General features: G+C 45.8%; 1 protein-coding gene across 3 annotated transcripts in view; it reads right to left on the bottom strand.

The window, feature by feature from the left end:
• RNF130 (ring finger protein 130) overlaps window positions 1-26,132 on the bottom strand; it is a 142,382-nt gene continuing 116,250 nt past the window's right edge. Inside the window, exon 8 of one of the 3 annotated variants that reach the window (XM_081091929.1) lies at window positions 1-3,627. In XM_081091929.1, coding sequence (XP_080948055.1) covers window positions 3,521-3,627 — 107 coding nt within the window. In that variant the 3' untranslated portion in view covers window positions 1-3,520. Of the gene's footprint in view, window positions 3,628-19,594; window positions 19,809-26,132 lie in introns of those variants that run through there. The other 2 variants (XM_081091928.1, XM_081091930.1) reach the window with 2 other exon arrangements.

Genomic DNA, 26,132 nt, shown 5'->3' with positions numbered 1-26,132 from the left:
AATCCTCACCTGAGGATATTTTTTCAATTGATCCTTTTTAGAGCGAGTGCAAGGGAGGGGGGAGAGAGAGAGAAACATCTACGCGAGAGAAACACATCAGTCGGTTGCCTCCTGCACCTGCCCCAACAGGGGCTGGGGATGGAACCTGCAACCCAGGTACGTGCCCTTGACCGGGAATCAAACTTGTGACCCTTCGGTGGGCAGGGTGATGCTCTAACCACTGAACACACCACCAGGGCCAGTTAAAACCAGTTTTGTTTAACAGGTAGATCAAGGAAAGAATTGGATGTGAGGGGTAATAAAAATATGAGAAGAACTTATAAAGCCCACAGGAGACATGAAGTTAGTTAATTTAGCAATCTTATTTTGTTTAAACCCTTTGTGACTGTATCTCTTTTTAAGTTCTCACTGGAGGATATGTTTTTATTGATTTGAGAGAGAGAGAGAGGGATAAATCGATGTGAAACATTGGATTGCCTCCCGCACTCCTCGATGTGCCCCAACTAGGGATCGAACCCACAACCTAGGTATGTGCCCTAACTGGGAACTGAACTGCAACCTTCTGGTGAACGGTACGATGCTCTAACCACCTGAGCCACCTGGCAAGGTACAACCACATCTTTGGAAGCCAGGCCGTGGCAGGCGCAGGCGCTGGCGGGTGTTCAGGGGAGTGCCTCCTGGGCGTTCTCTGAGTCAGGCCTGAGGAGGGGCAGGGAGATGGAGCCTTTCTTAAAAAGTGGGGCTCACCAGACGTTACAAGGTACTGCTAACCCCCTGGTGGTAGAACTGGTGTTCCCCTGAGGGGGCAGAGGCAGGCGGCCCTGGGTGGACAGCAGCCTGCTAGCACCACCCACCACCCCCACCCTGCCATGGGTGCCGAGCCTGGGCCTCCGCCTGTGGCCAGCTGGCCAGCCACCTCTCCTCTGTCCCTGAAATAACGGAAAAGGAGGGCTATGGGAAGTTCTTCCCTCAGGAAGTTAAAAATCACCAAATTGTAGGCATTGGCATTTTAACTGTCAACCCAATTCCTGCTGCTCCGGACCTCAGCCCACATGCCCTGGGGCCTGCTGCCAGCTCAGAGTCCACCGCAGGGACAGAGGTCTGTGGTGGAAGTCACGGCTCTGCCCCCTCTATCTTCAAATAGTCCCTCCACCGTACCCCCCAAACGATCAGAGGTTACCATACACTCCCCGGGGAATACCCGCGGTGGCTGGAGATCTGCGACAGCGGAGACACTCCTATGATGTGGGAAAAGCCCTCTCCGCCCCCAAACCGCACACGCCTGGCCCACAAGCTCTGAGACTTGAGCTTCTCGGGGCAGGAGTGTGTTCTCACCCCCAAGCTCACCCCCAAGCAGCCCTGCTGCCCCGCCAGGCCCCTGGGTGGCTCGCGAGGGTTTCCCTCAGCTCAGCTGCCAGCAAAGAGGCCGCTTTGGAGACAGTCATGCCTCCCTCGCTCTGCCCGACGTGCGTGGCCTGTGCGGAGACGCCCCTGTCCCTCCGGACAACGCGGGGCACTGTGGAGCCGAGAAGGAAAGCAGCTCCGACGTCCAGGAAACAGTGTCTGCCTGGACCTGAAGCACCACCCGCAGGGACTCCCTGTAAGAAACGCCCCCTGGGTTCTCCGGCAGGAAGCGTGTGCCCTAGATTTGCCAGAAATTCAAATACGACATCAAGAAGTGGACTTTTAGGGGCCTGAATTTTACATTTCTTCCCAAGTAATTTAATGGAAAGTAACTGCTTTTGTGAGACCGCACAGGTCGGAAGAAAATGCTGCGCTCGGATCTGAGTTCTGGTTCAGAAAAGCCGGTGTGGTGCCCATGGTGAGAGCGGCCCTTCCCCGCGGGAGGAGCCGAACCAAACCCCGAGGCAGGCGCGAGTCCGGGGCCTCCGCAGGCCAGACGGCGCCCAGGCGCCCGGACCCCGCTCTCTCGCCAAGCCGGTGGCCAACCTGTCCATGAACGGGGCCGCTTGAAGCTGTTTTTTATAAGAAATATTTGTCTAGTGCAGTGACTATAACTAGGAAACGAACAAAGCCCTTGGCTAAAGGGAAAAAGAAAAACCTGCCAAGACCTTAAAACTCTGCACTGTTCCAACCTGGAGCGATGAAACCCCAAAGCTGCCGAGACGGGGAGCCTCAGGCTGCTCCGCCTGGTTCTGTGCGGGCTTTGCTCCGGGCCTAACTGTGTCCGAGGCATCTTAGCGACAAATCGCAAGCAGAGAGGCTGTGAAAGAGAAGCCGGGGCCGTGGGGAAGGGCGAGGGTCCCCTCGCACTCCTGTCCGGCGGGTCCGTGAGAAGGGCGGCATGGGGACGCGTGCGGTTTGCTGCTGGTCTAACTCTTGGCGTGCAGAGACTGAAGGTCCGTCCTCAGAAACAGACAGGCGGGCTCTGGCACTCCGCGGTGTCACCAGGAGAAACAGCTGGACTAGGGTGCGTCCTTGAGCAACAAGGATGTCTAGATTTGTTTCGTAAATTTGCTCATCGTGATTCTGTGTTGGGATTACTCTTAAAATGCATGTTTCTTGTGAGGTTAACTTGATGTCATCCCAGGTGAGTCAGGGCACGAGTCCCAGATCTGCGCTGCGCGGGCCACCAGCATTATTCTGTAAGCTCCTGCGCCTTCCTCATCCGACCCGAGGCTGGCGGAGAGCACTGGGCTGGACCGGTGAAGCCTGAAGCGAGGTGCTCGTCCGGTGTCTGCCGGCGAGGGGGTGATCCGATCTTCTAGAAAAAAGCATGCAGAACCCTTCCGATTTTGACACCCACTGGCTGTCACGCTGGGATGATTGCCAGGCTGGCCTCCTGGGTGCCACCTCCCCACGCGCCTCAGTGGCTGCTAAGCAAATAAGTCACAGGCCTTGGGGACAGAGCCTTCAGTGTTCGGTGGTCACAGAAGCGTGTGACACCTTCTGTCATGCTCTGTGACCGTGTGGACGATGCCTGTCCGGCACAGCCTGCCCGTGGCGACGCTCTAGGTGGTCAGTCTCAGAGGAGGGACAAAAGGGGAGGCTTTCTCTCAGGAACCTTCAGAAAGAGGCCTTTTAACAGGAAGTAGATTAAGAGACAGGAAAATACAGAGTGGGCCATGCAGCAGCAACTCGTGCCCACGTCGGTAAGAAGCGCGCCTGTGGGCGTTAGGACGCATCCTAAGTGAGGAGCACAAAGGTATTTAAATGCCAGCATCGCCCGGCACAGACAGCATGTGGCTCTTCAGACACATGTTCACGATGCACCATGAACCCTGGGCTGGCTCCTCTGCAAACAGCCAGGCTTGTCGGGGCCATGGTCAGTGGCCAGCTGTGGGCGGGGTTTGGCTGCCACCAGGTCACCTGGGAACCAAGGCTGTTCTCAAAGCCTCACCAGGGGGGACCTTCGCAATTTACCCCTGAGCCCCCACCTGAGCTTGGAAAGCGCTGCCATTCTTCCAAAACAGACGCTGACAGAAGAATACAAAACAAGGAAGGTGATCGTAAATCAAATCACCGAAGAGGTGACCCCCAACGGCCCCTTTGTAAAAAATCAGGTTTTGTTCTCATCATACATGTCCAAGGAAGGCTCGAGTGTGGAGAATTCACTTTCATACACCAGGCTCCGAGGGGACAGAGAGCTGCGCTGAAAGTGACCACCTGGAGAGGGGACAAGAAGGACAGGTCACTAGGTCATCAGGCCTCTACTCCCCACACTTCCCACGGGGCGTGGAGGAAAGAAGGTGAATTATCTTCAAAGCATCACATTATCTCAAATATGTGTCTATATTTTGGGTTCTTGTCATGAGAAAAGTGCAAAGAACTCAGGCGCCCCTCAATTTAAGCCGCTTTAAGCAGCCAATTCCAACGTTTGGGTCCTCAGAAGATGACCCACCGGAGCTCTTCAGAGCAAAAGCTGCCTGGCGCGCTCACACAGCCTCCACTCGCAAACCTGAAGACTCTGCCGAGGGCCCGCGATCACCTGGGAAATCCCGTGTCTCCTGTCTGAGCCCGGGGTCGGGGCACACGGAGCCGCTCCACCACCAGGCAGACTGAGGTAGTGACTCTGAGGCTCTGGTAGTGCCCTACAAGTTCTTATTTATATTAAAGTTATACCTGAACATGGTTCAGACAGTTCCTCCCACATGTGCTAAGACCAGTAATCTGCGACCCCCTTCCTCAGAGACAGCCACTGGGAGCCGACTCGTGGCATACTTCCCCCCACGTCCCTAAACAGCATGTTTCCAGCCTTAGACTTTACCTGCTGAACCCCCACTGTGGAGGACTCCCCCATCTAGCCCTTACACAGCCACACATCTCTCTGTTGCCTCCGCATAATTACATTTTAAAGAAAATTCAATGTTTACATTATTTGACTATTTGTGCTATTCAGAACTAAGCCATGCTTGCATTTCCTTTTCTGAACAACTGTGTTTCATGTTACAGTTTTATTGGGGTATAATTGACATATAACAAAATGCACATATTTAAAGTGTGTAATTTGCCCTAAATATTGGGGAAGAAGAATATTATGATCCACATATTCTTTTTTTGGATAATCTATTGTTTCCTATATTCTTGGTCTCAAATTTTATTAAGTACTCGTTTTCTGATTCATTTCTAGCAAAGAGAAATGGAAGCTTGTCTATGCCTTGAGGGAACTGTTGATGTAGATGCAAAGTGGGAAAAGAACTGTGTAGAGTTGAGCCATTTAGGAGAAGCCTGTCAGGTTAAGATGAAGACAGGAAATGTTTACAAAACCACAGGTCCCTCCTACTTACAAATGTAACTGTTAGAGAGTCTGTGACAGTATTAGGGAAACCCTTTTCTGAGATTTCTGATCTTCAAAGATGTAGTATTCTTCTGGGATGCTACATTTAATTCTTAAGGCACCCTATGTTGTCCTGGCTGGGTGGCTCAGTTGGTTGGAGCATCGTTCTGTACACCAAAAGGTTGCAGATTCCATCCCAAGTCAGGGCATGCACGGGAGGCAGCTGATGATGTTTCTCTCTCATGTCAACGTTTCTATTGCCTCCTTATTCTCCCTCTCCACCCCTGTATAGGGGGAAGGACACACAATAAGAATAGGATCACAGTTGTTTAATGATTATTCAGCTTACTAACTATAGACAAGAGGCTTTCTTACAGACTCTGGGGCTGTAAAAAAAAATAAGAGATGGGAGATTTGAAGATCGCAGCACAGGTAAATGCCTGCACTTGCCACCTCCCACAACCACATCAAAATTACAATTAAAATACAGAACAGCCATCATCCAGAATCGCTAGAAAGCTGGCTGAATGGAAGTCCTACAACTAGAGAAGTAAAGAAGATAGCACACTGAGACTCATAGGAGGTGCGAAGGCACGGGACAGGTTGGTCTGGCACCCACATGTGCCTTTTTTAAATCGGGAGGGTGATTGTCTCTGCAGAGGCTGCCTTGAGGAGCAAGGGGTCCTAGCCCCACACCAGATGCCCAGCCCAGGGTTCCAGAGCTGGGAAGAGGAGTCCCTATGGGCAGTAAGAACTATGGGCTGTAAAAACCAGTATGGATTGGGGCTCAGTGATACAGAGGCTGCTGGAGACCCAGCTGTTCCTCTTTAAAGGCCTGCACCATGAACTGACCTTACAAGGTCCCACTGCCTCTGAGCTCCAGCACCAGGGTGAAGCTCTGGGGGACAGACACATATGAGGAAAGTGGATTGGCTGGCATTGAGGTGGCTTTCTCCCAGATGGAGGTGCCCACAGGGATCATTGTTCCTATGGTGGGACCTCCCGGGTTGCAGAGCTAATTGGCAGCCATTTCTGTTTGCTCTGCCCCTGTGATTCCCTAAGACCCTATCTCATCCAATTTACAACCACACCCAAGCTGTGTGCAGTGTCTTTTGCATATGAATGGCCTGTCCTTGCTCAGGCTAAAATCTGTCAAACAAGCTGCAGCTGGGTCAGGGAGCCCTAAACCTATCAATAAAAGGCCCACGACCCAGCACCAGCACCAGCCTGCCTTGCTTCACAGCTGGGCCTCATCTGGGCACTTCCAAACCTGATACAAAAAGGAGGAATCTAAAGATCTCTCTGTAGCTCCTGTTGAGTGGCCCCAGGCAGTGGCTGCCTTTGCACCTTCCTAGAGACCCAAGAGCCAGTGCACCAAGTGGTCAGTGTGAGACCACACCAGGTAACAACTCTACACATTCATAAGCGGCACACTCAAGGGGCAGACTCAGTGAGCACCAAAGCCCCACTGAAGCAAGTCCTGCTCCATAGGGGTGCCTCCTGCACAGCAGCTCCCCACTGTAGTTGCAGCTGGTCCTCACAGCCAATTGGCCTGGAGGTCAATTCCTCTCGGTGATGGTGGCATGAGGACATGACTGATGTCCCCTGAGGAAGCTGCAGTCCCTGTACTTGTCAGCCTTTCACTGTGATTTGAGTTTTTAGAAAGTAACTGGGACGTTTTACTTTTTGCCTTTATAAATTGCCCTAAATCCCTAGGATGTAACCCCCTATTACAGTTTGTTAAGCATGTGACCAAAAGCGAGGTGCTGGAAATGCATTTTTCTGGGTTTGAAGAGAAAGAAATCACTTGTGTCTTTGAATTCTGCAGGACTCTTCTCTGTCCATGAGCCTGGGCCATTCCTATCGTAGTCATGTGCGGTGTGTGTTGGTCACGAGGAAAGAGCCTCCGGGAGGGAGGTGTTGGGTCGGCTGTGGCCAGGACCCCTCTGCCTCTGCCTCTGCCTCTGCCCAGAGCAGGAGTAGGCGCCGGGGTCGGGGGTGGGGCGCGGGGGGGGCGGCAGCCTGCCCGAGGCTCTGACCCAGGCGGAGGAAACCCTTGCCCCTTCGTGGTTAGGTAAGACCAACTGACACTTTCTTCAAAGGGAACTTTTATAAAAAACTTTAAAGAAAGCCGGAGTGAAGGAACTGTGTAACTTTTACAGATTTGCTGGACTTCTGGGTTCCAAAGCCTCTTCAGAGACTGCAGGCCATTGCTGCCAGCACAGCTCCCCCCCTGGGCATCTTCTCACTCTGGTTACCTTTACCCTTCTCCTCAGGCTGAAGTCGGTTCTGATGTTATCTGGACCTGTTCTTTAGGCCCCTCAGTAGGAAAGCACTCTCCAGCAAGGTCTCCAGCTTCCCTCTCGGGGCGGTTCTGCTGCTCTCCTGTCCGAGGGAGTCTTCCTAGGGGTCGCTTTACCTATGGGTGTCGAGAATCTTCCTCTTGTCACTGACCCAAATGTGCCAACCCTATTTCTTGCCCGTGGGCTTGTCTGTTAGCTAGCTCTGAGCTATAATGTTCTAAATGTTTTCTTTTGTGACCCCATTCTTTTAATTCCAGGAGCCAACCTGCATCTACTTCACTCCTTCCAAAATTCCTGGGCCTCCTCGTGGAAAGCTATGCTCTGTGAATGTTACAGAAACTCCTGGAAGTTTCTGTGATCTTCAGTTACATAATCGTTTCCTAGATATGACACCTAAAACACAAACCAGAGAAAGAACAGCCACACTGGATTCCCATCAAAATTAAAACTTGGGAGGCAGGCCCAAGATGGTGGTGTAGGAGGATGCTGAGCTCGACACTCCCAAGAACACACAGAATGTACACCTCTACTTAGAGCAATTCCTCCTGAGAGGCAAGAGAGGGCCAGTTGAACAGCTTCTGCACAACAAGTGAGACGGACCACATATGGCAGGCTGGGTGCCTCAAGAGTGCAGGGCTGCTGCAAGGAGTCTCCAGCCAACCCTCCCGGAGCTGGCTCCAGCAGGAGTGTGCGTGCACGGGGCCCCTCGGCTGGAGACTGATCCAGTGCACCAGCAGGATGCAGCTGCAGGCACCCATTGGGTTGCACACTCAGGGGGTGCTCCCCTGACCAGAGAGAATGTGAACTAGAGCAACACTGTGGTACCTCGCACAGGGCTGTCCTGTAGAGAAAGTGCAGAACAAGTAGGGCGGTGCGATGGCAACAGACAGTTAAAGAAATGGGGCGCACCACATGCACACTGGGCAGCCCGCCTGGATCAGAAGAGCAAGGAAGCACACACCGCTGCCCGACCCGGGACCCACTCATCCTGGCCACGCAGCACACCAGGTGCCCACATGCACCGCCCTGATAAGGAACAGCCTACCCAAACCATTGGCACACAGTCTACATAGAGACCACATTTGCAAGATTAGGAGAGAGAGAGCTATTTCATCTAACTCAGGAACAAACACATAAAGTCAAACAAAAAATGGGAGACAGAAGAACATTTACCAAATGAAGAAACAAAACATACCTGGAGAAAAACACTCGTGAAACAGAGATAAGCAATTTGCCAGATAAAGAACTCCACAAAGAGGTAGAAAATATAACAAAGAGCCGATCAGAGATGAAAAAGACAGTAACTGAAATGAAGAACACATTAGAAGGAATTAGAAAAGGGGCAGAAAGTACAGTTGAAGAAATACTGGCTGAAAACTTTCCTAATTTGGGGCAGGAAACAGACATTCAGGTTCAGGAAGCACAGAGAGTTCCAAACAAGATGAACCCAAAGAGGCTCATGCCAAGACATACTGTAATTAAAATGGCAAAAGTTAAAGATAAAAAAAAAACAATTTTGAAGGCAGCAAGAAAGAAACAAGTCACATACAAGGGAAACCCCTTAAGGCTATCAGCTGATTTCTGAGCAGCAACTGTACAGGCCACAAGGGAGTGACAGGAAATATTTAAAGTGCTGAAAGAAAGGAACCTACAACCTAGAATACTCTACCTGGCAAGGTTATCACTCAGAACTGAAGAAGAGAGAAAGAGTTTCCCAGATAAGCAAAAACTAAAGGACTTTATCACAATTAAACTGGTTTTCCAAGAAATGTTAAAGAGTCTTCTTTATGCAGAAAAGAAAAGGCCATAACCAGAAATAAGAAGATATAAGAAAAAAAATCGTAATGGTAAAGGCAAATATATAACAAACGCAGTAAATCAACCACTTAAAAAGCTAATATGAAGGTTAAAAGACAAAAGTAGCAACATTAACTATAACTAAATAGTCAAGGGATACACAAAACAAAAAGATATAGAACATGTATCAGCTTAAAATAGACTGCTATATATATAAATATATATATATATATTTATTTATATATATATATTTATTTAAATATATATATTTATATATATATATATATATATATATATATATATATATATATATATATATGGGGCCCGGTGCACGAAATTCGTGCACTGGGTGGGGGTAGGGGGTGGGGAGTGTCCCTCAGCCCAGCCTGCCCCCTCTCACATACTGGGAGCCCTCAGGCGTTGACCCCCATCACCCTCCGATCGCCTGAGTGGCCCCTTGCCCAGGCCTGACGCCTCCGCCAGAGGTGTCAGGCTTGGACAGGGGACCCCCATCTCCCCCCGATCACTGGCTCTGGCCCCCGCCCAGGCCTGAGGCCTCTGGCCCAGGAATCATGCCTGGGCAGGGGACTCCCATCTCCCTCTGATCGCTTGCTCCACCCCCCGCCCAAGCCTGACGCCTCTGACCCAGGCTTCAGGCCTGGGCAAGGGGACCATCATATCCCCGCAACCCCCAGCTCCACCCCCCACCCAGGCCTGATGCCTCAGCCAGAGGAGTTGACCCTCATCACCCTCCGATCACCAATCACCGGATCGGCCCCTTGACCAGGCCTGAGGCCTCCGGCAGAGGTGTCAGGCCTGGGCAGGGGACCCCCAGTTCCCCGCGGTTGCAGGCTCCACCCCTGCCCAGGCCTAACGCCTCTGGCCTAGGCGTCCGGCCCGGGCAGCGGGGACCTGCAGTGGCAGCGGGGGGCGCCACGATCGTGGGCTTCGCTTTAGGCCCAGGCAAGGGACCCCTAGCTCCTGGGACTGCCAGCTTCGACCGTGCCCAGCTCCCATCGCTGGCTCCACCCCTACTTCCTGCTATCACTGGCCAGGGCGGCAAAGGCACCTGATTCTCCGATCATGGCTGGGGGGCAGGGCAAAGGCGGCCCCAGGGCCGCCTTTGCCCTGCCCCCCAGCTCTTAGCTCCCCCCTGGGTTTCCGATCACTGTCAGTGGCAGGGGGCTTCTTCCTGCTTTCCCTTCGCCTCCCTGCATTGTGCCTACATATGCAAATTAGCCGCCATCTTGTTGGCAGTTAACTGCCAATCTTAGTTGGCAGTTAATTTGCATATAGCCCTGATTAGCCAATGAAAATGGTATTGCCGTACGCCAATTACCATTTTTCTCTTTTATTAGTGTAGATATATATATATATATATATATATATATATATATATATATATATCAATAACTATATATATAGATGAATATCTATGAACCTCATGGTAACCACAAACCAAAAACCTACAAAAAATATAGAGGAACCCAAACAAAACTAAAGAATATCTGCAAATCAAAAGGAAAGGAATTAAGAAAGGAACAGAGAACAAAAACAGCCAAAAAAATTAACAAAATAAGCACATACCTATAAATTATTACTAATTTTTAAAATAGATTTTTCAGAGAGGAAGGGAGAGATAGAAACATCGATGATGAAAGTTATCAATCGGCTGCCTCCTGCATGCCTCCTACTGGGGATTGAGCTGGCAGCCCAGGCATGTGCCTTGACTAGGAATTGAACAGTGATGTTCTAGTTCATAGTTTGACTCTCAACCACTGAGCCACACCGGCCTGGCTCAATTATTACTTTAAATGTAAATGGACTAAATGTTCCAATCAAAAGACATAGAGTGGCTGAATGGATAAAAGAACAAGACCCCTCTACATGCTGCTTCCAAGAGATTCACTTTAGATAACACACACACACACACACACACACACACACACACACACAGACTAAAAGTGAAGGGATAGAAAAAGAAGAGTCCATGCAAAAAGAAACAAAAAGAAAGCTGGGATAGCAATACGCATAGCAGGCAGAACAGACTTCAAATCAAAGAATGTAAAAAGAGCCCGGCCGGCATGGCTCCGTGGTTGAGCATCAACTTATGAACCAGGAGGTCACAGTTCGATTCCTGGTCAGGGCACATGCCCAGGTTGTGGGCTCGATCCCCAGTCGTGGGATGTGCAGGAGGCAGCAGATCCATGAGTTTCTCTCATCACTGATGTTTCTATCTCTCTCCCTCTCTCCTCTCTGAAATCAATAAAAATATATTTAAAAAAAAGGAGAGACAAAAGGATATTACATAATAATAAAGGAGTTAACCCAAAAAGAGGATATAACAATGATAAATATTTATACACTCAACATAGGTGCAAGTATCAATGGACATAAAAGCAGAAATTAACAGTAATACAATAATTGGAGAATTTGGTACTCCACATATGTCCATGGATAGATCATCCACACAAAAAATCAACAAGGAGATAATGGCTTTAAATGCCACACTTGACTAGACTGACTTAATAGATATTCAAGGAGCATTTCATCCCCAAACTGCAGATTACACAGTTTTCTCAAAGGCACATAGAACGTTTTCTAGGATAGACCACGTATTAGGTCACAAAATAAGCCTCGACTTTACTAAGATTAAAGTTATGTCAAGCATATTTTCTGACCACACTGCCACAAATCAACTACAGGAAGAAAGCTGGAAAAAACACACATATGTGAAGATTAAACACCATGATACTAAACAACCAATGAAGCAAAAAGGAAATCAGCCCTGGCTGGTTTTGCTCAGTGGTTAGAGTGTTGGCCTGAGGACCAAAGTGACATGGGTTTGAATCTGGTCAAGGACATGTACCTCAGTTGCACGCTCAATCCCCAGCCTAGGTCGGGGCATGTGCCTCGCAATCAATGGATGTGTCTCTCTCACATAGATGTTTCTCTCTTCTTCCCTCCCTCCCCCCTCCCTTCCACTCTCTCTAAAAATCAATGGAAAAAATATCCTTAGATGAAAATTAATAATAACAAACAATCACCAAAAAAATCCCCCAAAACTTCCTTGAGACAAATGAAAATGAAAACACAACTTTCCAAAAGTTGTGTTTTATGGGAAGTTCATAGCTTTACAGGCCTACATTTAAAAACAGGAAAAATCCCAAATAAACCAAACAATCCACTTTACACATGAAGAAACTAGAAAAAGAACACAATCCAAAGTAGAAGGAAAAAAATAATAAATATCAGAAACTACAAAACAGAGACAAAATAAAACAATAGAAAAGATCAATGAAACTAAGAGCTAGTTCTTTGAAAGGATAAACCTCTAGCAAGATTCTTCAAGAAAAAAGAGAAAGTGCCCAGCTGATGCGGCCCAGTGGTTGAGCATCAACCTATGAACCAGGAAGTCACAGTTTGATTCCTGTCAGGGCACATGCCTGGGTTTCAAGCTCGATCCCCAGTAGGGCACGTGCAGGAGGCAGCCAATCAATGATTCTCTCCCATCATTAATGTTCCTGTCTCTTTCTCCCTCTCCCTTCCTCTCTGAAATCCAATAAAAAATATATAAAAAGAAATAATATTAAAAAAGAAAAAGAAAAAAGAGAAAGAGCTCAAATAAATAAAATTAGAAATGAAAGAAGAGGGATTACAATCAACATCACAAAAATACAAAGGATCATTAAAGAACACTGAACAATTATATGCCAAAAAACTGGACAACTGAAGTGGATACATTTCTAACAACAGACAACCTTCGAAGACTAAATCAGAAACAAACAGCAAATCTGAACACACCGAATACTAGCAATGAACTTGAAACAATAATAAGAACTACAAAAAACAAAAGCCCAGCACCTGTCAGCTTCACAGGTGAATTCCACCAAAAATTTAGAGAAGAATTAATACCTATCCTTCTCAAACTATTAAAAAAAATTGGTAAGATAGGCTTCTATACTCATTCTACAAGAACAGCATTAACCTGATACCAAAACCAGGCCAAAAAAGAGAATTACAGACCACTATCTCTGATGATCATAGATGTAAAAATTCTCAACAAGATACTAGCAAACCCAATTCAACATACATTAAAAAGCCTATACACCATGATCAAGTGGGAGTTATACCAGGAATGCAAGGGCAGTTCAATATCCACAAAACAATTGATGTGATACATCACATCAACAAAACCAAAGATAAAAATCATATGATCATCTTAATAGAAAAAGTATTTAACAAATTTAACATTCATCTCTGGTAAAAGTTCTCAAAAAAGTGGGTACAGAAGGAACTTACCTAAAATGATAAGGGCCATACATGACAATCCCACAACTAACATCACACTCAGTGGTGAAAACTGAAAGCTTTCCTCTAAGATCAGGAACAAGATAAGGATGCCAGCTCCTACTACTATTATGCAGTACAGTATTGGAAGTCCTAGCCACAGCAATCAGACAAGACAAGAAAAAGAAAGCCATTGAAAATGGAAAGGAAGAGTAAAACTATCATTCGCGGATGACATGATAGTATGTATAGAAACCCTAAAGAATCCACCAAAAGATTAGCAGAATACATGAATTCAGTAAAGTATCAGGATACAAAACTAATACAGAAATATGTCACACTAATAATGAATGATCAGAAGAAGAAATTACAAAAACAATTTCATTTACAATTGCATCTCAAGAATAAAATAATAGGTATAAATTTAATGAAGGAGGTGAAAGACCTGTACCCTAAAAACTGTCAGATGCTAAAGAATGAAAATAAAGAGGACATTAATAAATGGAAAAATATACTGTGCTCATGGACTAGAAGGATTAATATTGTTAAAATGACCACTAAGAAGGCTACAGATTCAATGTAATCCCTATCAAAATACAAATGGCATTTTAAATTAACAGAAGTATAACAAATAATTTTAAATTTATATGGAATCACAAAAGACCACAAATAGCTAAGCAATCTTGAGAAAGTAGAACAAAGTTGGAGATATCAGGCTCTCTGATTTCAAACTACTATAAAGCTATAATAATCAAAATAGTATGGTAGTGGCACAAAAACAGAACCCAGAAATAAACCCTTGCATATAAGATCAATTAATTGAAGACAAAGGAGGCAAGAATATACCATGGAGAAATGACAGTCTCTTCAACAAGTGGTGCTGGGAAAACTGGACAGACATGTGCAAAAAAATAAAATAATACTGGACCAGTGTCTAATATCATATACAAAAATAAACTCTAAATGAATTAAAAGACTTAAATGTAAGACCTGAAACCATAAAACTCCTAGAAGGAAACATAGGTAGTAAACTATCTGACATCAACATTACAATTATCTTTATGGATATGTCCCCTTGAGCAAGGGAAATAAAAACAAAAGTAAATAAATGGGACTTGATCAAATTAAAAAGATTCTGCACAGTGAAGGAAACCATCAACAAAACAAAAGGACAACCTACTGAATGGGAATATATTTGCCAATGATATATCTGCTAAGGGGTCAATATCCAAAATATATAAGGAACTCATACAACTTAACACCAAAAACCAAACAATCTAAGTAAAAAATGGGCAGAGTACCTGAATAGACATTTCTCTAAAGAGGGCATACATATGGCTGATAGATATGCGAAAAGATGCTCAACATCATTAATCATCACCACAATTTGGAAATGCAAATCAAAACCACGATGAGGAATCACCTCACACCTGTCACAATGGCTACCATCAATAAATCAACAAACAACAAGCACTGGTAGGATGTGGAGAACAGGGAACCCTCATGCACGCTTGGTGGGACTGCAAAATGGCGCAGCCACTAGGGGAAACAGTATGAAATACAACAACTATATGACCCAGCAATCCCACTTCCGGACAGTTATCTGAAGAAAACAAAAATACTAATTTGAAAACACATGCACCACTATGCTCACTGCAGAGTTATTTACAATAGCCAAGCTAGGGAAGCAACCAGGTGTTCACTGATAGATGAATGAAGAGGATATGGTATATATACACAATGGAATATTACTCAGCAATTAAAGAATGAAATTTTGCTATTTGAGACAACATAGATGGACCTAGAAGGTATTGTACTAAATGAAATAAGACAGAGAAAGACAAATACTTCATTTCACTGATATGTGGAATTTTTTTAAAAAGCAGAACAAGCAAAACAAAACAAAAACAGATTCAGAAACAAAGAATAAACTTATGGTTGTCAGAGGGGAGGGGTGAAAAGGGTGAAGGGGAATATAGTCAACAATGGTGGTAAGTTGGCATGGTGACAGATAGTTACTAGACTTAGTGTGATGAACACAGTGTAAGGTATATAATTGTCAAATCACTATATCGTAGGCCTGAAACTAATATAATACATATAGTTAACTATCTAGGTACTTGTGGCCCGGTGCACGAATTCGTGCACATTGAAAGGCAATTAATTAGAAGAAATATTTTAATATTGCTATTTGCCCTTTCTCTATAATAGAAGTGTCAACCAAATTCATGATTGACAATGACAGATGGAAACACACGCATGCGATTGGCACCAGCAACAGCTTTATATGTATCATGCATGCGCTAGTCAACTTAGCCTTTTACAGATATAGAATAAACTTGCTTAATTAGACCTGCTTTCTGATGTAGCTAAACTTTTTCCAGCCCAGTGAAGCACCCCAACTTCTCTTTCAGGTAATTGTCAGCAACACGGCAGTAAATATCAACATGAAGCAGATTATTATTATAGATCACGCAGGGAGAACAAAGGGTAAAATATTTAAGGGCAGCAGTGTTTGACTATATTATGTGCAGTGAGAAAACCTGAAGTCATTTTCAAGGTCCACCATTTCTTACTTCTTTTCAGTCGGGTCAAGTTTCTAAGCTTTCTAAATCTCCATTTTCCAGCTAATGAAAAGAAAATAGGATTCTACTGAGTCTCCTATCTACTTACTCCAGGACTTCTGTGAGGATCAAATGAGATGAGACATGTGAAAACGCTTCACAGCATTTAGTTAAAAGTATAAACGCTTGTGCCTGGCTATAAAGCAAATCGGGTTCCTGGGCTGAAGAAGCTGTAAGGAGCTAGCCCAGGGGTGGGAAAACTTTTTGACTCGAGGGCCACAATGGGTTCTTAAACTGGACCGGAGGCTGGAACAAAAGCATGGATGGAGTGTTTGTGTGAACTAATATAAATTCAAAGTAAACATCATTACATAAAAGGGTACGGTCTTTTTTTTTTTTTAGTTTTATTCATTTCAAATGGGCCGGATCTGGCCCGCGGGCCGTAGTTTGCCCACGGCTGAGCTAGTTGCTAAGGAGAGGAAGCCGGATGTTGCTACGTGAGGTCATTACCCGGATGGTCGGACACTTAGCATATTAGCCTTTTATATATATAGATATAAAAGCCTAAGCAACCGTCTGACCGGTAGCAATGATGTGCACTGACCACCAGGGGGCAGACACTCAATGCAGTAGCTGTCGAGCTGTGGTGACTTGGCAGCTGTGGTTCTCGGGTGACGCACCTGAGGAGGGAGCCTGATTCTGGGGTGCGTCACCCGAGAACCGCCCTCTCATAATCCATACCCCTTGGGGGTGTCGGAGAGCCAGTTTTGGCCCAATCCCTGGAGGCCAGGCTGAGGGACCCCACCTGCCAGAGGGACCCCACTCACTCCGCAAATGCCCTTTGAGCCCTGGCACCACCCCAGATGTGGCTGGCCGGGGAGGGACTGTGAGAGGTTGGCTCCAGGGCGTGTCCAGCCCGTCTTGCCCAGTCCTGCCCTGCAGGCCACCTGCTAATTAATTTCCTTTCAATGTGCACGAATCTGTGTACCGGGCCTTTAATTAATATATGAAATATATATAATATATAATGAGTTGACCCTCACCTGAGGATATTTTTTCCATAGAATTTTTAGAGAGTGGGAGAGAGGGGGAGAGGAGGGAAGGAGGAAAAAGAGAGAGAAACATCAATGTGAGCAAGATATATTGATTGTTTACCTCCTGAATGCACCCTGGCTGGGGATTGAACCTGCAACCCAGGTAACGTGCCCTTGACCCGGAATCAAACCTACGACCCTTCTGTGCGTGGGTCGACACTCTAACCACTGAGTACACCAGCCAAGGCACCAACTACATTTTAATTAAAAACAAAAAGACAGGGACGACTGCAGGGGAAGGGAATGCGGTTTTATAAAGGGCAATTGTAGCCCAACGGGGGTGGACCAATGACTGTCAACCTGTGAACCAGGAGGTCACGTTTTGATTCTCAGTCAGGGCACTTGCCCAGGCTGTGGCTCAATCTCCAATGTGGGGTGTGCAGGAGGCAGCTCTCATCATTGATGTTTTTATGTCTCTCCCTCTCTGAAATCAATAAAAAATTTATTAAAATAAAAAAGAAAGGAAAAAAGGACTTGAAGGGAAAATGCTTGCAAATCATACGTCTGATAAGGGTCTAATACCTGGAATATATAATGAACTCTTACAATTCAACAACAAAAAGTCAAATAGTCCAATTAAAAATGTGCAAAGGACTTGAATAGACGTTTTTCTAAAGAAGACACTCAAGTGGCCAACAAGCAAATGAAAAGATACTCAAATCATTAGTCATTAGGGAAATGTAAATCAAAACCAAAATGAGGTGCTACTGTACACTCACTAAAAATATGGCTGTAATTTTTTCAAAAAGAAAAGTAGTAAGTGCTGGTGAGGATGTGGAGAAATTGGAACCCTTGTACATTGTGAAATTGTACAGCTGCTTTGGAGAACACTTTGGCAGTTTTCAACAATTTAAATTTATCAAGTTACCCTATGACCCAGCAATTCCACTCCTAGAAATGTACCAAGAGAACTGAAAAAAGTTCACACAAAACCCATTCACTAATGTTTATACTAGCTTTGTTTACAACAGTCAAAAGTGGGAACCCAACAGCCATCACTGGCTGACTGGATGAACAAAATGTGGTGTATCTATGTAATGGAATATTATTCAACCATAAAAAAGAATAAAGTCCTGTTACTGCTACAACATGGATAAAACCTGAAGACATTAATTAGCCAGACACAACAGGCCACATACTGCCCAACCAGCATGGGTCAGTGGTTGAGCACTGACCTATGAATCAGGAGGTCACAGTTTGATTCCCGGTCAGGGCACATGTGCCCCGATTGCCAGCAGGAGGCAGCCAATCAACGATTCTCTCATCATTGAAGTTTCTATCTCTCTCTTCCTTTTCCTTCCTCTCTGAAATAAAAAAAAAATACATACATATACACAGATATGTCTGTCTGTGTGGGTGTGTGTGTGTATACATTAGAGGTCCGGTGCATGAAATTCATGCACAGGTAGGGTCCCTAGGCCTGGCGGGCGATCAGGGCTGATCTGTGTGGTGACTGGTGGGGAGACTGAGGGGGCCCTGCTGGCACCTGCCTTGGCTGGCCTGGTGCCACCCGCTCGCCAGCCCTATCCTCCACTGCCACCTGTTGGGGCCTGTGGGCAGCTCCTGTGTTGAGTATCTGCCCCCTGATGGTCAGTGTGTGTCATAGCAACCGGTCGTCCTGCCGTTCAGTCGATTTGCATATTAGGCTTTTATTACATAGGATTAAAAGGCCATATACTGTATGACTGTATTTATAGAAAACGTCCAGGGCAGGTAAATTCATAGAGACAGAGAGTAGATAGTGAGAGGTGACTGTTAATGGGTACAGGACTTCATTTTTGAGTGATGAAAATGCGACGTAGTTAGACAGTTGTGATGGTTGTGCAACCTTGTGAGTATACTAAAAAACCCTGAAATGGCTTACCCTTTAAAAGGGTAAGTTTTATGGTATGTGAATTATAGCTAAAAAAACAAAAGACAAAACAAAGGAAAAAACTCTTCAACCCAGCCTACCAATTTGAGCATGACTGCTGAAGGAACCTGCTACCAACGGGAATATGTTCTCACCCTCAGGTATGCTGAGGTGGAAGGCTGAGAACTCAGTGCTCAAAATGTCACACATATGACCCCAGTGTGGCTCAGTGGTAGAGCACTGGCCTGTGCACAGAAGGGTCGCCTGTTGGGGCGTGTGCAAGAGGCAGCCACATCAATGTCTCTCTCACATTGATGTTTCTCTTTCTCCCTCCCTCCCACTCTCTCCAAAATTTTCAATGGAAAAATATCCTCGGGTGAAACACAGACTGATAATTCTTCAAGCTCATATGATTCAATATAACAAAATATTTCAACGTCTTGCTCATCAATAAAGCAAAAATATACCATTTATATACGTAAAATTGCTTTCATCCAACTTTTAGAATTTGCTATATTTAAAAGGATGCTGTAAAAACTAGGTTTAAAAGTCAGCAGACTTATTAATCAGCGAGACTTTTGGAGATTTTTTTCTTACACTTAACCCTTCATCCCACAAATATTTATTGAGCACTTACTATGTGCAAAGCACTCTACTAGGTAGGCGGGTAGTGGCAAGCGATGCAATGTCATGTCCCTGGAGCTGCCATTGTGGCTGGAGGGATAGCAACCACAAACAAAGGAACAAGATACGATCAGAGTGAATGGTGACCTTGAAGAGCCCGAAGGACATTACCACACACAGGCTGGGGTCCTAGTCGGGCAGAGTAGGAGCCAACATGAAAATGCCAACAGAATGAGTGGCACTGGTCCTCCCAGGGGGAGTCGCGAGCACGTTCTGTCTCTGAAACAGAAACCTGGGCATGTGACCTCCAAATCAGCCTTCCAAACACAAGTGGGTGAATAACACGCAACAGCACAGCCTTTCACTTTATTATTTATTTATTTTAATACAAAGCTTTGGCATTAGCAATTTATGAAAAAATAAAATGTACTAAAAATAAATGCTTGTGTGGCATGATTGGTAAATGATGCACAAAAATAGGTTCTTTTTTCCCTTCAAGGCAATCAGTCAGAAAGCAGTTTGTTTCTTCTTTAAAACCATTCTACCCTATGGAATAAAAGGAAAAAAGGTCAGGAATTAGTGAAAGGGTAGTTGTCAATGTTTTAAAATAACAGAGGAAGGGATCCTAACCGACAGTGGCTGAGGGTTGCCCCCGCTTTTCCCAAGCTATTTCCCAAGCCCCCCGGGGAAGCCAGTAAGCCATCGGCATTTCCCTGAACTCAGCAGCCTCAGATCCACGTCCCCTTAGAATGTGTTCATATTCCCAGAGAAATGCAGGGGACAGTGTAGGCTAACAGCTTCCTGTTTAAAAGGTGGGGACAACTCCACAATTGAACTGTTCCTGGCTTGAACACATGCTCAAACTGAGTGTCCTGAAATCTGTCACTGTTGTTCTTAAAACATGCTCCTCCTTTTCCTCAAACAAGAACGCCATTATTTATTTTGAAATAATATGTGAAGAGCACGGACTTCCAGGGAGGTATGGCTCTTATGGGAACTCCCGGATCATGGGTACGTGTGCCTGCATCAGTGCCTGAGGCACCTCAAGTCCTCTGCTGCCTCCTCACTGCCCTGGGCTAGTGCTGCCTGCCTGCAGCCGCAGGACGGACCAGGACCGCCCTCCTTCCTGAACCCTGCGCTGCCCGGTTCACTTCCAGGTTCCCAAGTCCGGTCCCCAGTTCTGCCCGCTTTTCTCTTTGCCGAGTTCCAGGTCCGTAGTTCAAACCATCGCCTTTGTTACCACACAATCGCTAACATTTCTTGATTTCATCTCCTCCCTTACCACCCTGACTTCCTCATTCAATTTTGCATTTTACCTCCCTTATCTTCCTGCCTCCAGTCTACCAGCCGGAGCAGCTTCTCAGCCGCCAGGAATTACTTTTTGCTGAAAAGCCTTACACATTACGCACCGTTTACAAGAATAATGTTCAAATTCTAGAGTCCGCCTACCACCGCCACTGCCACCTACAGCAGACACATCAAACACGACTCCCTGAACTGCTCTGCCTTTCCCTCGCTTTGTGCCCAACGATGCCCAGCCTGCTCCTAAGTCATCCCCTCCAGGAAGCCTGTGCACCCCCACCTGTGCGGTACTGAGCTACCCAGCTCATCTCCGGTGGCAAGTGCTCGGCTCAGGTCAACGCTGCAGGGCACTGAGCGGCACAGCCGGGCCCCAGGCTGCATGCAGGGCACACTGGCATCTGAGCAATGAAACACCATTCACAGCAGCTTCACGTAAGCTCTAGGCTTTATTAATTACTCTAGAGCCGTGGTCGGCAAACTGACTTCTGTGCATGGGCCACGAAGTTTCAATCGCACTGTACGTGCGCTCCCGCACGTGGTATTTTGTGGAAGAGCCAAGGGGCCAAAGAGCCGCATGTGGCTCGCAAGCTGCGGTTTGCCGAACTGCGGTTTGCCGACCACTACTCTAGTGCATATGTAAGATACATTGTTTTGGTAATATTTCCTCAGAAAAGCTGGCTATCAGATATGAGGACTTTTAATGGGTGAATCAAAAATTTTAAACTTACTTATTATAAACTAATGCAGCCATAATTAAAGGTACTTCTGGAAAAAAATAAAAAGCCCACTGCCAAAGACAGTACAGAAGTCCAATCAAAGGTCCCACTGCTTTTAATTCTTTTTGTCATACTGTTTTTAGAAAACCAAATCTGTCATCTTCCCCCACACTGCCTGAGCCCTTCAACGGCTCGCTCTCCGGAGCAGCAGAGACACGCGGTGCAGGGAAAGGACTGACCCAGGACGCCGTTTCAATGCCAGGCTCCGCTTCCTACGCCATTTCTCGGGGTCACTTAGGCCGGACAGGCCTGAGGTTACTCCTCTGTATGTATCTCAGGCTCAGGGAGGCTAACAGGAAAAGCAAATGCTCAGATGAAGAAGAGGGTTCATTAACCCGCTCGGACAAGTTCAAGTCTTTGCTGGCATTGTTACAAGAAAGGCTCTCTCAGAAAAATAGACAAAGATGGGTGCTAGTGTGAGCAAACAGTTGAGAACTAAAAATTCAAAGTTCTTTAGATCAGAGTTTTTCAAACTTATTCATGGACTGTAAATCAGTGTGCGAGCTCACGACTAGCATCAGCAACCAAGTACTGAACAGATCGGAGCGCTGCACGAGCAAGGACAACGCCTAGGAAATTTCTGCTCCAGCCGTACACAGGGCAGTCCTGGGTCACATGCAGAATGGACCTCACAGTGGGAGATGGTCTAAAACGCCCCCTCCTCTGGCTCTCATCGCTCCGGGAAGGGCCCATTTGGGACGCTCCGCTCAGGAGGGACTCTCAGACCGGCAGGAACCTTAGACTTCCACTTGATGCAGGACCTGCCTCTGAACAGCTCCAGCTTTGTAGCTTCTGTCTGATAAGCAGGTCCAGGCGGGCTCACTAGCCTTCAAGACATGCTGTCCCGGGGGACAATTCTGACAGCAGTTCTTTCTTACGTCAAGTGGAAGTCTACCTCCCTGCGGATGCCTCCAGAAGGTGTCACAGTAAGTGTTGCTTCTGTGAGTCCTGGGGACTCACCAGGGACTGTTCGGAGTATTAACGGGGCCAGGTGGGAGTAACAGAGCCCAGTGCAGGAATACGGTCTCAGTAGGGGCTATTCTCATCTTTGGGAGTCCTCCCAGCACCTGGAGACACCTCTCATCTCACCCAGGTTCCTCTTTTTCTAAGCTAAGCTTCCCCAAGACATCAAATCTTGAATTTTCAGACCCTTTTATATTGAGATATGTCAGTGCTCCTCTTAAAGTCTGAGAAATATTGAGTGGAGAGTAAACCAAAGTCATCAATTCCTTTGATGTGGTCTAGACCAGCCGTGGGCAAACTACGGCCCGCGGGCCGGATCTGGCCCGTTTGAAATGAATAAAACTAAAAAAAAAAAAAAAAAAAAAGATCGTACCCTTTTATGTAATGATGTTTACTTTGAATTTATATTAGTTCACACAAACACTCCATCCATGCTTTTGTTCCGGCCCTCCGGTCCAGTTTAAGAACCCATTGTGGCCCTCGAGTCAAAAAGTTTGCCCACCCCTGGTCTAGACGCTTTACCGTGACCCACGGAGGACGGCTCAGGAAGGGTGCTGGGAGACAGCCCAGGCCACTGGCCTGCTGCAGAGCCGGCAGCTGGGTCTGGGGCATTGTCACAGGATTTGACATTTGTCCCAGTTACTTCATCATGCTAACCACAGCCGGCTTCTTCCTCCTGCCGAGACTGTGTCAATCTTGAATGTATGGGTTACACTCTGCAAATTTTAGGACATGATTTCCATGAATCCAAATTTAGGAACTGAGAATGGGCTGTAGAGACTATCTAACTCATCCTTCCGCTCAACTCAAAATATCTCCTACATCACCCACAGATTTAACTTATAACTTGTTCCTCAAAAAAAAAAAAAAAGACAGTATTTACTTTTCTTCTGTTGAGAGAAAATTAGCTTGACACAAATATAAGCCTGTAAATGGTAGGCTTTAACAAGGTTCATTTGAATAATGAAGTAGAGGAGAAAACCTCCTTGGAAACTGAACTTCAATAACCTTGCTTACTTAGGTACTAAGAAACAGAGGTATGAAACTCAAATATATAAAAATATATTTACCTTGGTTTATTTGCTTCTTTGACTACTATCCTGTTTATATTGCAAAGTCTCAAAATTCACTAGATTTGCAATGTTAAAAAAATTAAAAAGCATAATTAGTGATGGTTGAGTACTTAGAGTATTTCCTCACAGTAGGAGTGACCCCAGGTACATGGACTTTTGATTGACTCCTGATTAAGCCAGTAGCGTCAAGCCCTGGGTAACCCTGCAGAGGGGGTGAGGGAGATGGCAGTGCGCTCGCCCCTGGGGGCAGCAATCCTCCCCGTGGGTGGAGGCTGAGGCCCGCCAGGGGGTGCCGCATGCCTGCCCTTTCAGCCGGACAGTGCTGCTTCACAAATTTTCACAAGTGACTCGACTGGGTCTAGGTCTGGCTTAAATCACAACACAAGTTCAGTGTAACAGGGTCAGAAAAGTAAACTGTAATAGAAGATTATCTTACAAATGAATGAGGTGACCTAGAAAATTAAAAGCGAACTATTAAGTTGCAAAGGCAATCTCATTTTGGTTGTAATTTTTTGGTAAAGGCAAAAAGGGAAGTAAGATAGATTTAAAAAAATTCATTAATGAAGAATACTTACAAATTTATTTGCTAAAATAAACTTTTCTCTGGAATTAAAATTTTTCATCAACATTTTGGGGGAAGAGACATTGAGTGACTATTATCTCTTACAATTAAAAAGGCTTTTAAAAATTAAGTCATTCATGCTATAAAAACATCAACACATAAAAGCACAATAGGAGAGAAAACACCGTAAGTCTACTAAATTAAGATTCACCATTAATATTCTGGTGACCATCTTTCATGCATCTCCCCACACTCTCTCTCACACTCTCTCATTTTCTCTCTTTAAATGGGATCATGAAAATCATCTTTCAGAATGGCTTTGATCGAAGGCACAGAAATAATATTCAAATGAATAATTGCAGCATCAAGGCTAATGGGAGAAAGGTTGGACTAAGACATGGATCTAAGATCTATGACTTAGATTCTAAGCCATGCAGGCATTTATGCATGGAACTGAAATATGATGTTTCAGGTACTTGGATTTCTAATAGGTAACAGGTCTATTGAGCATTCTCTAAAATATCTGATGCATGACCTGAGCATCTGGCCGATTCTGAGTGGCTGCAAGCTGACCATTAAATTACTTTAAAATTTTCTAAAAGTGCTCATAGTGACACTATTTGCTGTGACTAGTTTTCACTCATTTGTGAAATCATCTAGCCTGATGGGTCAGCATGGGAGTAAGCAAAAGAGGTGACTGCAGGTGAAATGAGTATTTCCCTCCAGACTGGTTTGAATCACAGGCACTCGCAGAGCTCCTATGACTCTGTAATCTATTTCATGAAAGAAAATGATAAAGGCAGATGGCTGTCTTACTCACAGAACTTAAAAAAGCTCAGTGGAATTGATGGGCTAACATTTATTGAGCACTAATTATGTACCAGGCACTGTGCTAAACACTTTAGGTGCTATGATGTACTCCTACCATTATCCTTGTTTCATGAAGGACTGAAATGAGCTTCAGATAAATATAACTTCCCAGCTCAGGGAATCATATTCATGCATGTCTGCCTCCAGAGTTTGAGCAGTTAATATTGTGTGTGTTGAAGTAAAACTGCATCAGCTGGGCCCAACAGAAACAGCCAGCTGGTGACCTGTTGGGTGAGGCTGAAGAATTTGAAGGTTGAAGAATGCCTACTGACTATGACACTCCCCAACACGTCATCCTTCAGGAATGCCAAGGGCACTTCCTACAAGCATCTAGCCAACAGATTAGGTGAGAGGTAATAGAATCATGTCACTGAACTGGAGGTTACTTATCCATAGTTTCTACGGCTGAACAATGAGCATTTAATTGAATCCATTACATGAGCTTGGTTGGTTATGAAATGGCAGACATAATCGAATGTGGGCAGCATGTGAATCCCACCTGTACCATTTATGTTCAGACTAGAGGCCCAATGCATGAAATTCTGTAAGGGCTTGGCCCTCGCAGCCACAGCGGCTTGCCTCAGCCCTCGCAGCCCAGGTTTCGTCTGGAAGGTTGTCCGGAAGGTTGTTCAGCTGTCCAGTCTAATTAGCATATTACGCTTTTATTATTATAGATTTGGGCAGTGTCCCAGGGGTGCTCCCGTCTTGAATTAGTTTGCCTGAATACTGGTAAGTGACTGAACATTATCCTACAGTAAACGCCCAAAAAAACCAAAAACTGTTTTCTATCTTACCCTATGGAAAGCTAATCTTGGAAAATCACTGGATCAAAATGGATGGGAACAGCCATCTAACCCATTGTTCCATCCTCTGAAAAACCTCACCTAGAGCAGCCCTGACAAGTGACGTCCAGCTCGCTAGTCCTGAGCACTCCCCGCTCTCCACAGCAAACCACCTCCCTGGCAAGTAGCCTCCGACAGAGTCTTCCTGTCACCGGGGTGACATCTGCCTTCCTGTAACCTACTCTTTGGTCCTTGTTTTGCCTCTGGATATACAGCTTACAGTTACTTCCTCCTCCCTTCACTCCTGACTGTTTCCTGATCGCATCTTTGCCTCTTCCTTGCAGGCTAAACATCCACGTCCCTGTTCCGTGACCTTCGGCCAGGGTGCAGAGCTCCACCCAAAGCTCAGGGCATAGACTCCAGGTCACGTCCGACAGGTACGCGGCCTTTAAAGGGGCTGTTCTGTCAGTGACCAGGACACAAATGCCTTTATCCTCAGCTGTACCGGCTCCCGTGGCATCAGCATCACATGGTTGATTCAC

The sequence above is a fragment of the Myotis nattereri genome (genome assembly GCF_964212035.1).
Source record: "Myotis nattereri genome assembly, chromosome: 5".
Lineage (NCBI taxonomy): Eukaryota > Metazoa > Chordata > Mammalia > Chiroptera > Vespertilionidae > Myotis > Myotis nattereri.
The sequence above is the reverse complement of the archived record's forward strand: the minus strand, read 5'-3'. Positions and strand labels throughout refer to the sequence as shown.